The 13,990-nt window shown below is 36.4% G+C and overlaps 1 protein-coding gene across 10 annotated transcripts in view; it reads right to left on the bottom strand.

Annotated features, from left to right (window-relative positions):
• Positions 1-6,164: 6,164 nt before the first annotated feature.
• The window catches only part of LOC129741971 (calpain-A-like), a 120,956-nt gene continuing 113,130 nt past the window's right edge, over positions 6,165-13,990 (bottom strand). For all 10 annotated transcript variants that reach the window (XM_055733804.1, XM_055733807.1, XM_055733805.1 and 7 more), the window contains 2 exons: positions 6,894-7,220; positions 6,165-6,830 (listed from right to left, as the gene is read on the bottom strand). In XM_055733804.1, coding sequence (XP_055589779.1) covers positions 6,745-6,830; positions 6,894-7,220 — 413 coding nt within the window. In that variant the 3' untranslated portion in view covers positions 6,165-6,744. The remainder of the gene's footprint in view (positions 6,831-6,893; positions 7,221-13,990) is intronic.

The following is a 13,990-nucleotide window of genomic DNA, read 5'->3' as shown; positions in this document are numbered from 1 at the left end:
AAATTATCGCAGGTTTTTTCGAAATCTTCGAGCCACTCAGCCACATTACGGTCGGTGCTTTCGCCGGAGAACTTTTCGAGGGAGTCACCGATATCATTGAACGTAAATCGGTACGTCGACCTCGGGGTTTCTTCTTCGTCGTTAGACCCCATTTCTACGCGATTTGCAGGCGTATTTTCCCGCTTTGGGGTTGATTGCACCAAATCTTCTTCGTCGGCTATAACACTCCGGTACAATACGTCTTTTTCTTCACACTCAAGCAGCCGTTCGATCAGCTCAACTTTTCTGCCGCTGCTGGCTAGGCTGTTATTTTCACACAATTCGCGTAGAGCCTTCACTGTAAGATTTTGCAAGCTGTCTCTCACAGACATCATGCACTCTCCTCGTCTCACAAACACATAGATCTCACTGTGTGGAGACTTTCTCACGTCTCACAGCACAATCTCGCAAATCTCACAGCTCTCGCAATTCTCGATGCCACACTTTAATTTCTTCAAAAGCGATTGGCAGCCATCTTGGCGTTAATCTAAATCGCTTTTCACAATCGAAAATATGCTATTTCTCGATTAAAGTCACTTCCACTTGGCTCACAAACTCGCGGAAAATCTCGGTTGAGCCCCCATGTGATAATCGTTTTCTTTATTCAAAGTAGATTACATAACTAATTGAGATTTCGGCGAGTATAAAAACCACGTCGCGGCACAAAAACTCGACTGTTCCACGCGAGGGTAGAAGGAACTCTCCTTGCTAGATATGGTTCACTGTTTCTCTATGTTGAATTGTTCTCTCTCGCTCTAATCGGTATCGCTATCTCCTACATATATAATAGAAAAATGGTTGAAAATAATGCTTATCATATGCACAGCCAGTGTTAAATGTTTAATTTTGAATTGAAATACAAATTTGATACCAAATTCAGGCGAATGTTTTGAAAGATGGTTTCCAGCAATCTGAATTGCTGATTTTTTCAATTTGAATTGCTGGTTTCAAGCATTTATGTTTGCTGATTTTTCCAGCAATTCATATGGCTGGAAATTTTGCTGGAAAGTCAGCGGGACAAAAAAAAACAAGCAAATGAAAAATTGCTGTGTAGATTTTGTTTTATGTAAATTCCGCCGGAGGCGAGTTAAATTTCTGACTTGCTTGTTAACACTTATTTTAAACACCTTTTAAGGTCAAATAATTTTCCGATACAACGGTGAAAATTTTACTTGGAAAAAAAGGAAATTGGAAGATATAAAGTTGAATTCGAGTTTATTTTTAACTTTAACACTAGAAGGACCGGCAAATTGAATATACCTATTCGGACCGTGACCAGTCAAAATGACTGGTAAAGAGAAAAATTTTTATATCATAATATTTTTAACTTTTTATTTTGAAATTATTTTGTTATTTATTCGATAACATTTTTGTTATAAAATGGAAATATTTTTTCACCATGGGTGCACGGAATCACCTCATTTCGGCATAGTTGACGAATGCGTGTATGTCATAAAATGAATATTTCAAATATTTATCAAAAAATTAAAACACATTATCAAACTAATTATAAAATCATGTTCGATGGCTATGGGTATTGACCATGGGTGCACGGTTTCACTTCAATTTTGTTTTAGTAGATATTTTATAGCATCCATCGCTCTGAAATTTTTCAACACGTTGCCTTCAAATTATACCTGATATTGTAAGTTTTGAAGCATAGTTTTTGTAGAGCAATTTACCATGGGGCACGGATTCACCGCCATTCATTTAAAATCAATTTTTTTGCATGCTAAAGGTAAAGAATAAAGACTTTTATAGATTCAAATGAAAATTTTTGTTATGTTCATGGTTTTTCACTATGGGTGCACGGATTCACTGAGTTTTAATCAAATATTGGACTTTTTGCAAATTTGCACCCATGTTGAAGTATCTTAGCGCCGATGTGGTCTATCAGATAGGCTGGTGCGAGTCTGGTCTAGGTATGCCAGTTCTATTCCCGGGATTGGCAAGAAAGTTCTTGGGTTCAAACCCCATAAGTTGCCGACAGGTAAGATGTATTTCCTCTTATAATAAGAATGTTCAATAAGAATGGTCAATCAGTTGCCAGCTGGCCAGGTATATACGAGGGTGCCGGAATACCTGTAAGTGAACTTGCATTGGAAATTTGTCGAACCTAATAATCTAAGAATGCATGTGAATACATACTTGGGCAGAAACTGCGGGGAATCCGTACACCCATGGTGGATAACCAACATATAAAAAATATTCAGTGCACTCATGTTGAAATATCATTTAAATTAGTCAGTTTCATAGCTGATGTCTTCAAATTTGAATAAATGAGTACACAATTCATAATTATTTTACTCATTCTAGTTTAGTATAAAACATATTTATCACCTGAAACTACTCGATTACTCGAATGGACATTAGACCGCTGCAAAAAATGACTTTTTGCTCCCTTATGTTTTTTCGATGCCTTCCGGGTCACCAAGCATCAGTGTAAAATTTGAGATGATTTGGTTGATTCCTGAGTTAGCGCAACGCGTTTCAATTTCGTATGAAAATTTGTATGGAAGAAGAAATTTTTGCACATTAAATCATCCAGAAAATTGAAATAAGCTTGAAATGAAATCGGTCTTTAGTTTTTGGTTTTGACTATTCTTAAGCTTCATTTTTTGCTCACATAACAAGCAGCTAAGAATTTCATGAAAAAAAATATAACTATTTCATAATAAACAATCTGAATCCATTGAAAAGTATTCAAAAATGGAAGACTTCACTTGCTAGAGCTGTTCATAATTGCATGAAATGTTTTTGCAAAGGCTTTATAAATAAATAAATTCTCTGGTAATGCAAAACAGTTTTTTGAGATTTTATATTTCCATCCTACTGTTACAAAGCTTTCAAACAAACAGTCAAAAACGATATAATTAAATAAATGAATTTTGAAAACAAAAATTTTATATAACATTGAATATCTTTTCTGGGGTACAATTTAGGTTGGTGCTTTGTTCACATAAAATGTAATGCAAAAATCAAGGAAAATTTTGCATCCAAAGTTATATTTTTTGGTACTTTCAGAACATCTTTGGCGATTTTCGAATGAAAAATTTTGTTTCCCCACACAAATTTCCATACAAAATCAAAACTCGTTGCGCTAATTCAGGACTGGATGGATCGCTTCCAAAATTTTTATTGCTATTTCTAGCAGCAAAACCAACCAAAAAAAGTTATGGGAGGTATAAAAATTTAAGAATTTGAAATTTTCATACAAAGCTTGCAGCGGTCTAATGGACATGTATTAAATCTAACATAACTTTAACAAATCTTGATGAAATTTCGCCAAATTTTGACAGAAAATTCGATTATAGATGAGCAACAAAACAGACCAAAAAATTGAGAGTCAAGTGCTTGAAGCGCCACATAGCGGCCAATCCGAGAACTTTTTTTTTACAAATCTTCATGACTTCGCATCGAAAATCAATAATTTCATAACGAATGCTACACTTCTGCCCACCATAAATTAACTAGGGATCATTTTCTTGAATGTAGATTGCAAATGAAACCTTAAGCAATCGAAAAAAAATTATCTTGTTTGAGTTATAGGGTTGTGAATTTTACCAGTCATTTTGACTGGTCACGGTCCGAGTGTCCATGGCGAAATTTTTCTCGCTTATTAAAAGAGCTAGTGAAATAAAAAATACACAGTTTTGTAGAGATTCAAAATTCATGAAAAGTCGTATTTTTTGCGAATTTTTAAAGTAAAGTATTTGAAAGATATTCAACAAACAAAGTGTTCAACCAGTCATTTTGACTGGTGCGGTCTTTCTAGTGTTAAAGTTCTGTTTCATGAAAAAAATCTAATTTTTATTTTAAAAAATGTTTTGGACAAAATTCCTTTTTATTTTCGACGTATTTTAAACATTATTAGAGTGGAGTACTCAGAACAGTTTTTGTCTGGGCTTACGCAATTATAATGTATAAAACATTTAAGAATTTTATTTTTTTAAACCAAACAGATATCATATGATGAAATTAACATTTTTCTACGTTTGGAACACTTTCTGTTGGCCAAAAGTGTGTAAATTCAGTTAAAAAAAAAAACCTTTGCAAATATATAGTGTTTGACAGTCTGTTTCAGTTTTCGACAAAATAGGTTTAGTTCACAACAGGCAAACAACAATTGAATTTGGACGAACGGACATTAGAATTCTTAAAATCCATCGAACACACTGCACAATAATCTTGTAAGTTGCTTGATCCAGATGGAACAACCAGGCAACTTGTCTTGCAAAGAAACACATTGTAGGGAAAATAAACGGATTCTGATGAACCATCTCACGGTGTCTCTGGGAGAAAACTTTATTTTTCGAAAATTAGCATCGTTAATTTTTGCACCAAAGCTGGGTCTTTCCCCTTTCATTTGAGCCCAAATTTTAAATAATCCATCGGGGGGTCTAGAAGATTTTTTAACCTTTTTAATGTTTTTTTAAAGACCTAATCATACTAATCACTGTGAAAACGCTCGTCTAGCGTTAATCCAACTCTGTCAATAACATGATTTAATAGGAAATTACTCTGGCTACAATTTTGTAGAAGACATCAAAGTGATACAAATTGAGAAAAAAAGAGTTGGAATGTCACAATCAGAGTGATTATTATTATTTCATTTGAAAAATCTAATAAAACTCATCATCACTGATTGTACTAGGACCAGAAATAGTACTCTACGAGCTTAGTTATTGATTGTAAAGTGTTTAAATGTTCAAAACGGTTTATTTATATTGAAAAATCAATCAATTACATAAATTTGGTCAGAATTATATAAAGTGATGAGCATTTTGAACATGTTACATGTGTTGTGTATTTTAAAAACAATTCATTTGATCGAAAAAACTTTTTATGGAGGAAATGAAGGTGTTCAAATGATATGTTATGTAAAAATATTAAAAAAATAATTTATCGTTGATTACAAAAAATACTCTTACATTATCTTAAAATCTCCTTTTTATTTTTGCACACTTTTTTCAGTCATGTATTGAACTATTATTTTTTACTACAGAAGCAAAACCTTTCACAAATTCACCTGGAAAAACCAATTGGAACCTGGTTGGAACCTTTTCATAAGTAGGCATCTCGAAGAATTTGACTTTTTAAATTCGGTTTTAACATAAATTTCTTTGTCCATCAGGACACATATGTCACATTACGTTAAAACCGGTCGCACAGATTGCGTTCTATGGAACTGCTTACTATTAGTTATTTACTTTAAGCGATCTGCATTCAGTAATTCCCAATAACCGTAGAATTTTAACCATAGCTAAGATCAAGGGTTCTACTCCAATACTTGGTTTGAGCTTCGTGAGGATTCTAGAGTGGCTCTTTATACTTCTTAACCATTTGGGCCAACAAAAATCAGGAAAAACTAACAGTCATGAGTTTTAAAGTTGACAATGAGAAATTTCCGAGGCGGTTGTGTAAAATTATTTTTACCATGTCTTTTTGTATTGTAAAAATCTCAAACACTTGTTACCTTGAAAATCTGAAAAAATGCCAAGATAGTCCTTTTCATAACCAACACAACGCTGCTAAAGTTTTGCATATCCGAACTCTAGTTACGTAGCTATCACCAAAATGCGCCCGGATACTAAATGATCATAGCCTTATTTGCTCAATAATGTAGCAATTTGCGTTAAAACAGTAGCAAGTTATTTATTTACCTCAAGCGTTATAAAACATTGGGAACCATGGCAATATAAACATGGCAACGCTGTCGAAAATAAAATTTCACGTGATTCTTCAGCGCTAAACAGCTGAATAACAGTTGAAATTTCATTTATTTTGTAAAAATAGCTCCTGTCGAAATCTAGAGTATATACACTAATATTGATTTTTTTTTAAACCAAATTTCAAGCTCAAATCATAATCTGGTTCTTGCAAACTTGATCCAGTTTGCAAGAGCCAGCTTTGAACCGAAAATTTTCAATCTCTTATTTTTATTTTCAAAAATTTGATTTATTTTAATCAAAAGTTTAGAACGGTTGATTTTTTTATATTTTTTTTTCTTTTTTAAATGACATTCAATTTCGCGAGTACCTTTTGATACTTTTTAAACAACCTTCAACGGTGCGTTCAAAAGCTCAGGACCATGGCTGTGATATATCTCAAAGTAAAGAAAGACGTTGTTAGGCACAAATACATGGTGTGTTTATGTTCTTTCGATAATTTTTGTTTAGATTTGAAGTAAAATTGTATGCTTCCCAGGCGAGTATACATGTAGTATTCGGTAATTCGGCAATTGGCGATTCCCCGTCTGGGAACACTTTAAACACCTAGAGGAAGCTTTCATAAGAGAAAAACTTGTTTGTTTTTAAATACGATTTATAATTTGATCATTTGTTTTCGATGCCAAAGCACAGCTGCAACGACAATAAATATTTGTTCCTGGCAAATGGTAAAACGTTTGCCTTATTTACAGTTGTAGGTATTAGATAAATAACAATAACATAAAAATATTCGTTAAAATCCGATAACAGAACCAGAGGAGAAAACATAAGTCAGATTAAAAGCCGTCGATGTTGTTTCTGTTTTTTTTTTTCAATATAAGTTTGTTTGAACTATTGAAGGGGGGAAAAAGAAAATGCTTGTAACAAACTATCTACGGGATGCTATTTCGAGCACAGACAGAACGGATTGATTTTTGTCATCGATTAGTACATCTAGAGCAGGGAGATTGATTTGTGGCGTTTTTTGCAGACCTTTCTAAGAGTAGAGAGTTTTTTCGACCCATTCATCCATGCTGAACGTGGCCATGTTGGTGCCCTCGGTGTCCCGTTCCCGGAAGATGTCTTAAAATTGAGAAATAAATAATTTAGAAATATAGAAGTCAAACTAATCTACAACTAACTCACCAATCATGGTTTTGATTTTAACGGCACACATGATGAAATCATCGAAGGCTATCGATCCATCTCGGGATCCGTATCGATGGACCAGTCCGTTGAGGATCCGGTTGTTCAAATGGTAGCCAGCCGAATTGAGGGCCTGGCGCAGCTCAAAGGCACTTAGCCGTCCAGTTTGGTCCTGATCGTATAGCTTGAAGACGGCCTTCCACTTGGCGATATCGGTCAGCAGCGTCTGGAACTCATCGAAGCCCAGCTTTCCGGACTGATCGGTGTCCAGCATGGCCACCATGGAGCGGCACACGTCCTTCGAGAATCCGGTGCTACCTTGGTCAACTGTGGAGGTGGAGAAGGAAAAAAAGGGCGAAGATTAGGGTTTATGGTCCTCATAAACAGTTATCTTGTAAGCCATGTTCAGCACTTTTTAAAGAGTAGACCATCTTACCGTTCGATGAAATACTAGTGGATTCTTCAGCTGTAAATATAACCCTTTATACAATTATTGAAAGACCTTCATGAACACTTTTTGTCTGTGCTTAGAATATTACACTTAAAACAGCCAAGTGCTACCTCACAACCATTGAAATATTTTGATGAGAGAAGAAAACTGATTCGGTTTAACAACAACTAAAGACAGTAATTTTGAATTAAACAGGTTTAGGATGTTTCAGAATGTTTCAGAGATACGAAACTTATATTCTCTAACTGTGATAAGATAGACGCCAACCTTAAAGACTGTATTCGAAAAAAAAATGCAACACTTTCGTTTGTGAATATCTTATGAACGAATGTATAAAAATTTAAGAAATTCTTCGTGACACTACCTTGAAATGTAATGTTTACATGTGCAAAATATTGTGGCGATCTATTTAGTGATTTTTGAGAAAGCATCTATTGAATAAATAAATTGACTGAAATTAATGGGTAGGGTCGTGAAAAATCTTGGAAAGTTCCATTGAGAGAGCCCAAAACAGCTGTAAATCAACTATGCGTTCAAAATTCATGTATGTCTTAATGATAACAAAGCTGACCACCGATAAAATAAATAAAATATAGTGGTAAAACCGTGCGAAAAATGGTAGAGCGGGGTGAAATTTTTGAAAAATTTCGTAAAGGAAATCTACACGAACTTTGCACCTAGGGGATCTCCAGTCAGAAATTTTTCATTGAAAAGCCTAGTCTGAATATTCCGGAGGAGAACGAGAACAAAAATTAAAAAAAAAGTCTAGTAGGTACTAAATTTTTCTGACGATCTAGGAAGATACAAATCGATAAGTGGTACTTAACAATTGGCACAATTAACGGCCAAATATACCAAAAACTTCCTACAAAAGCGACCGTTTTTCTCCCATACGACTTTAAAAGGTTTCTGAAAGTTAATACTCTGTTTTGGTTGGATCTGGAAATGTGCCATCAAGCGAAAACTGTGATGGAGTGATAAAAAGAAAATAATTTTGTTTTCTTGCAGAAGATGGACAATCTGCTAAATTCGTCATAACTTCGATAAAATAGAAAATTTTGAGTTATTAAGCTACAGTAAATGAAGAACGTCAACAAAAATAGCTTTGATTTAGAAAACGGCTGTTCATGGTGTGCAAAATAGATGGCGCATACGTTGCCCAAACATTTTAGTCAATATACTTATTCATTAGACGCTATATCTAAAACTATCTGACAGATCATCACAAAATTTCGCACATGTAAACATCACGAAACTAGATAGTATCACTGAAAATTTCATCAATTTTCATCAATCAACTCAAAAGTTAACCACAAATTAAAAAAGTTGCATTTTTTTTTTCGAATACAGTCCTTATTCTATAATACTGTAGAACAGGGGTGAGCAACCTTTTGAAGCAACGGGCCAATTTGAATTTGATATCTTTTCGGCGCGCCGCACTAAAAATAGCATTAGCAATGCAGTAGTTTTTCGATTTTATCACGGTCAAAAAAAGTTTGTACCGTGAATATGGGGAAGCTTGAAATTAAAGTGGAAAAAAGTATTTTTATTGTCTTCAATCTCAGTTTTTATGGAAATTTAACAGTCGTTATCTCTTATGACACATTCCACGCGCTTGTACCGCACAAAAGTGATTTTTATCTATTCGCGTTTCAAAAAATCTCAAACTTGTCTATAATTTTGATAATTCAAATCACACAAAACCAACGGAAAAAAGAGAAAAAAAAATTTACACATTTTTTATATGATTTTGAAAATCTATTTTTTCGTTGAAAAAAGTGGTTATTTTGACAACTTTTACAAAATAATTTATCAAAATATATGGATGAATTTGTTTTGAAATTTTTTTTAATACGTTTTGAAGCCAAAAAACACTGCCTCATTTTGTAGAAAAAAGAATTTGTTTTTATCCAATGTAGTTGTTTTAACAAGCGAACAAAAACACCGCAAATGAGTGAATTCACGTCACAAAAAAGGGAAATTTTTACTTTTACGAGAAAACTTTGACATTCTCTGACATAAAAATGAGACTTTCTTTGAAAATGATTAGACGATTTTGAAACTCTAAATTTTGAAGAAATCGGTTGAAATCTAGCTGAGTTACAACAGCGCGAATGAGTGAATTACTGAATACACGTCATTTGATTTTTTGTAAAATTTTATATGAAAAATATGCTCTGAAAGCCGGTTTTGTTCCTCCAGATGGTCCGATTTTCACAAATCGAGCATAATTTAGTTAGTTTTTTATAAGTTCGTTATTTTCAAATGAAAATACAAAAAGATTGAAGGACAATACTAAAGGCTGTCCAATTAGAATCGAGCACACCACCCTTTCAAATAAACAAATTAAACAAAGAAATCAGCCAAATCTTTATAGGATTTGCAAATCCAAAAAAGTTCACGTTTTTAGAGCGGCTAACCAAGCACAAATAACAACACTAGTATTAACGTGACGTTAAAATACTTAGATATGTCGATTATTACAAGTGTTTTAAAAATCCAAATGACGATTTTAAACACTAAACTGCCAAAGTAAGCAGTTCAATGGCATGTTCATATTATTGAATACCTATATACTATAACATATAAACCATAAAAAAATATCATGAACAAAGACGCTCTATGCTTTTGAACGAAAATTAAGGGCCTGCAAATGGCTTCTGAATGATTTCTAAAAAGCGTGATAAAATCAAAACAATAACCGTGATAAAATCGAGCGTGAATTTGACGAGTATTGATAAAATCGAACCGTGATAAAATCGAAAAACTACTGTAGTTAGTGGAGCTTTACGTCATTTTTAATAACGACGATTTTTTGACGAAAACATAACTGAAAGAAAAAAAATAAAACAAATTCATACGTTTAAAGACATAGGAAAATCCAACCTTTAAAAAAAAAACAAGGTGCATAATATCAGCCGAAATCACGAATATTTATTCTTCTAACAGAAACATAATTTTCTTTCTTTTTTTATACGAAAGGAAAAATTTTGATGGTTTTTCTGTAGTTTGTAAAAGGATTTGAACCATTTTCTAGGAAAAACCCTTTTCAGTACAAACTGTTGTTACAATTCGTCATCACTTCAATTTAAGTTTTAAGAAGCTTAAAGTGAGAAAATATATCTTGGACGTTGAATCTTTATTGAAATTCAAAGACTTGAAATCCTTTTTTCTGTGCACACTTTTAAAAAGTTTTTTCTCAATTCAAATTTTGTCCTTGAAGACCCGGTCTACAAATGGTAAAAAAGTACTTTATAATTTGATGTTCCCTATAAGATCATTGAATAATACAGAAAGCAATTATGTAGAAGGTTGTCAAAATCACAGAAAAATCCTAATTTCTCAGGTTTTTAAGCTAACTTTATCAAAATTACAGTTAACATTCTTTATTCTATAATTTTGTTTTCACTGATTTTATGGATTTTCTTAATTCAATTTAGATAGGGGAGATGAGGGCATAATGGCCACCTTAAGGAAAATGCTTATTTAATCATAGAGAACAGCTGTAATATGTGAATTACATCATTGTTTCGTGTTCAGACACTCAAATAGTCTATTGCCTAATTGGATGAAACTTGAAAAAGTAGATAAAAATGTTTAAAATGCATTTTAAAAATTTTTGCCGAAAGCTGAAAACCAGTCACTGTAGAGGCATAATGAGAAACCCCCCGAGGCAGTATGAGCACCATCAATGAAGGCATAATGAGCGTTTTCTGCCGGGGAATCTAGCAGCGAATTCAACTCGATGAAGTCAACTGAGTGATAGAGCTACAGCTTAACTTGTATCGTCTGACGATTTGGCCTATTGGTTAGATGTTGGAGAGGTAATCAGTAGGCTCGAGTTCGATTCCTGGTGGAGGTGATTTTATTTTTCATTTATCATTCATGATCATGATTGCACTAAACGGGAGGCGTAGATTCATCAAACAAAGCAATAACAAAATAATCTAGGTCTGTTTGTAGAATTCAAAGAATTAACACATGCTCATACATTATGTTTCTGGTGTTTTGTTTGACGGATGTAAATTGTTACTTCCGGATCGCGGTAACAATGAAAGTTCGTTTTCAAATTCGTAACGTTCCCTTTTATTTGTCCGTTCGAAGCTCTACCGGGACACGTTTTAAATTCCTACGATTTCAATATTGATTAAATATAGGAATAATCTTTACAATTCTCAATCTTACGTTTAGTGAACTCTCTATACGTTTCCTTCTGCCTCGATTTCAGCCTTTCGCTTCCTTCTGCCTTGATTTCAGCCTTTCGCTTTCCACTAGTCCTACACCTTAAAGACCTAGGTTAGAGATAAATCAACTTTCTCTATCGATTTCTCACCTTAGTTGGAGTTTAATTGGTCTGGCGATTCCGAACTTAAAACGCTTCGCTGCGTGGTATTGTGACCTAAATCGAACGGTCGCACATTAGGAATAATCATTTTTCATATCTAAGCAAAGCCTACCTGGGTTCAACTTTCCTGCGCAGTTTCACTTCGCACCCTTCCGTACTAATAAGTACTTGCAATTGCCTAGACAGAGATAGATTTTATGTTAGAACTTATGTTGCACAATTCCAATCTAATTCCAGGCCTACCTTAGCACTTTAATTTAGGGTAAGTATTTGAATTTCACAATAACCACTGTGCACTAATTAGCTTCGGATCACCAAACTACAATACTTGAATTCAACAATCTTTGTTTTGTTTACTAATCTATCTCGCTTTTATTTTCCCGCCTATACTCCTGAACTCACTTCTCACCTACACATTCGAACGCATCTTCGAATTCTCCTGCTGTCATTGCGCGAGTGCGTTCAATGGCACTTTCGGTATCGAAAGTCAGTTCAGTGACACTCCCCCCTAGTTTGCTGACTCCGCCTCTGAGTCAGCAAACTCCTTCTTAGCTCTTACGTCTATCACTGCAACCTTTACAGCCGGTCTCTCGTAGACACCTTTCGCCGTCTTTATTGTTACCGTACGCACCTGCCCGTCTCGATTTACCGTTCCGATAACTCGTCCCTTGGGCCAGCAATTCCTTGGCAGCTCCGAGTCGACGATGACCACGATGTCGCCTTCTTTGATCGGTGGTACGTTCTCATGCCACTTAGAACGCCTGGTGATCTCCGGCAGGTACTCCCGCAGCCATCTTTTCCAGAAGTGGTTCGCGATCTGCTGCGATAGATGCCAACCTCGACTCAAAGCGATGGAGTTGACTTCCAGTTCGGTCCATGGTTTGAATCCGTCGGAACTGCCCAGCAGCCAATGGTTCGGTGTGAGCGCTGGTGCGGCATCGTCTTCGATGGGTACGTGGGTAAGCGGCCGTGCGTTGATGATGCCTTCGATCTCGACCAGAGCACTCCTCAGTTCTTCCTCCTTCGGGCGATGGGGTAGCTGCAGTTCCACTAAGGTGCGCTTGACGGACTGCACGAGTCGTTCCCAGCTCCCCCCCATATGGGGAGCTGCCGGTGGATTAAAACACCAAGTGGTGGTCGCCGAAACAAACTCCTGAGCCATCTTGTGCTGGTCGACGTCTTGCAGGGCTTGCTTCAACTCCCGATCGGCTCCGATGAAGTTAGTTCCTCTGTCGCTGTAGAAAACGGAAGGTGTTCCTCGTCGCACAATGAAGTTGCGGATCACCATTATGCACGAGCTTGTTGTTAAAGAGCTAGCTAAATCAAGGTAGACCCCGCGAATAGTGAGACAAGTTAACAGAACCCCCCACCTTTTTTCAACCCTTCTCCCTATAGCCACTTCCATCGGTCCAAAATAGTCGATGCCGGTATGTGTGAACGGTCGAACGAAAGCTGCTAGTCGACACTTTGGTAGGTCAGCCATTGCTGGAGAACGGGGACGGGCTTCCCGCAGCTTGCAGCGTTGACAGTTGGACCTGACCTTCGCGTATACTCTGCGTAGACAACTGATGCAGTATTTCTGGCGAACTTCGTTGATGACTGACTCGTGGTTTTGATGATGAAACTTCTGGTGGTAGCTTTCAACGATGAGATTCGTTATCGGATGATCACGCGGAAGGATTATAGGGTTGGCGATTTCCACTGCTAGAAACTTGCACGCTCCAGTCCTGCCGTGCATGCGCAGCAATCCTTTTTCATCGATGAACGGGTTGAGCTTGTACAGCTGACTTTGCTTGGGAATCGTTGCGTTGCGGTCGTCGCGTCGGAGAATGTTTAGCTCGGTTCGGAAGACGTCTTGCTGTGCTGTGCGGAGAAGGTAGTCCTCAGCTTGGTGTATCTCCTCGCTCGAAAGGATTTCGATGGTGCGGGTGAATTTCTTTGGTCGAAGCTGGCGTAGATACCGAAAAACGTAGGCGGTTGTGTTTACCAATCGTCTCCAGGTTGAGAAATCTTTAACGGGGATGATCTCGCTTTCCGCTTGGAAGTGCGCGTTGACGCACGCTCGCAGCTCTTCCACCGGTTCTGTCAGTTTTTCCGGGGTATCTGGCCATTCTTTTTCTGCTTGCCACAGGAATTCTGGTGCTTTGAACCATCTGCTGTCGTTCGTAAGGGAGGGTTGACACTGCCACTTCGTGCCTTCGTCCGCCACGTTCCACTTCGTTGGGACCCACTTCCAGCTCGATACGCTCGTGAGATCTAGGATTTCGCTGACTCTCGCGGCGACGAATGCGTTGTATTTGC

This window comes from Uranotaenia lowii, chromosome 2 (genome assembly GCF_029784155.1).
Source record: "Uranotaenia lowii strain MFRU-FL chromosome 2, ASM2978415v1, whole genome shotgun sequence".
NCBI lineage: Eukaryota > Metazoa > Arthropoda > Insecta > Diptera > Culicidae > Uranotaenia > Uranotaenia lowii.
Note: the sequence above shows the minus strand (reverse complement) of the source record. Positions and strands in the feature narration are given on the sequence as shown.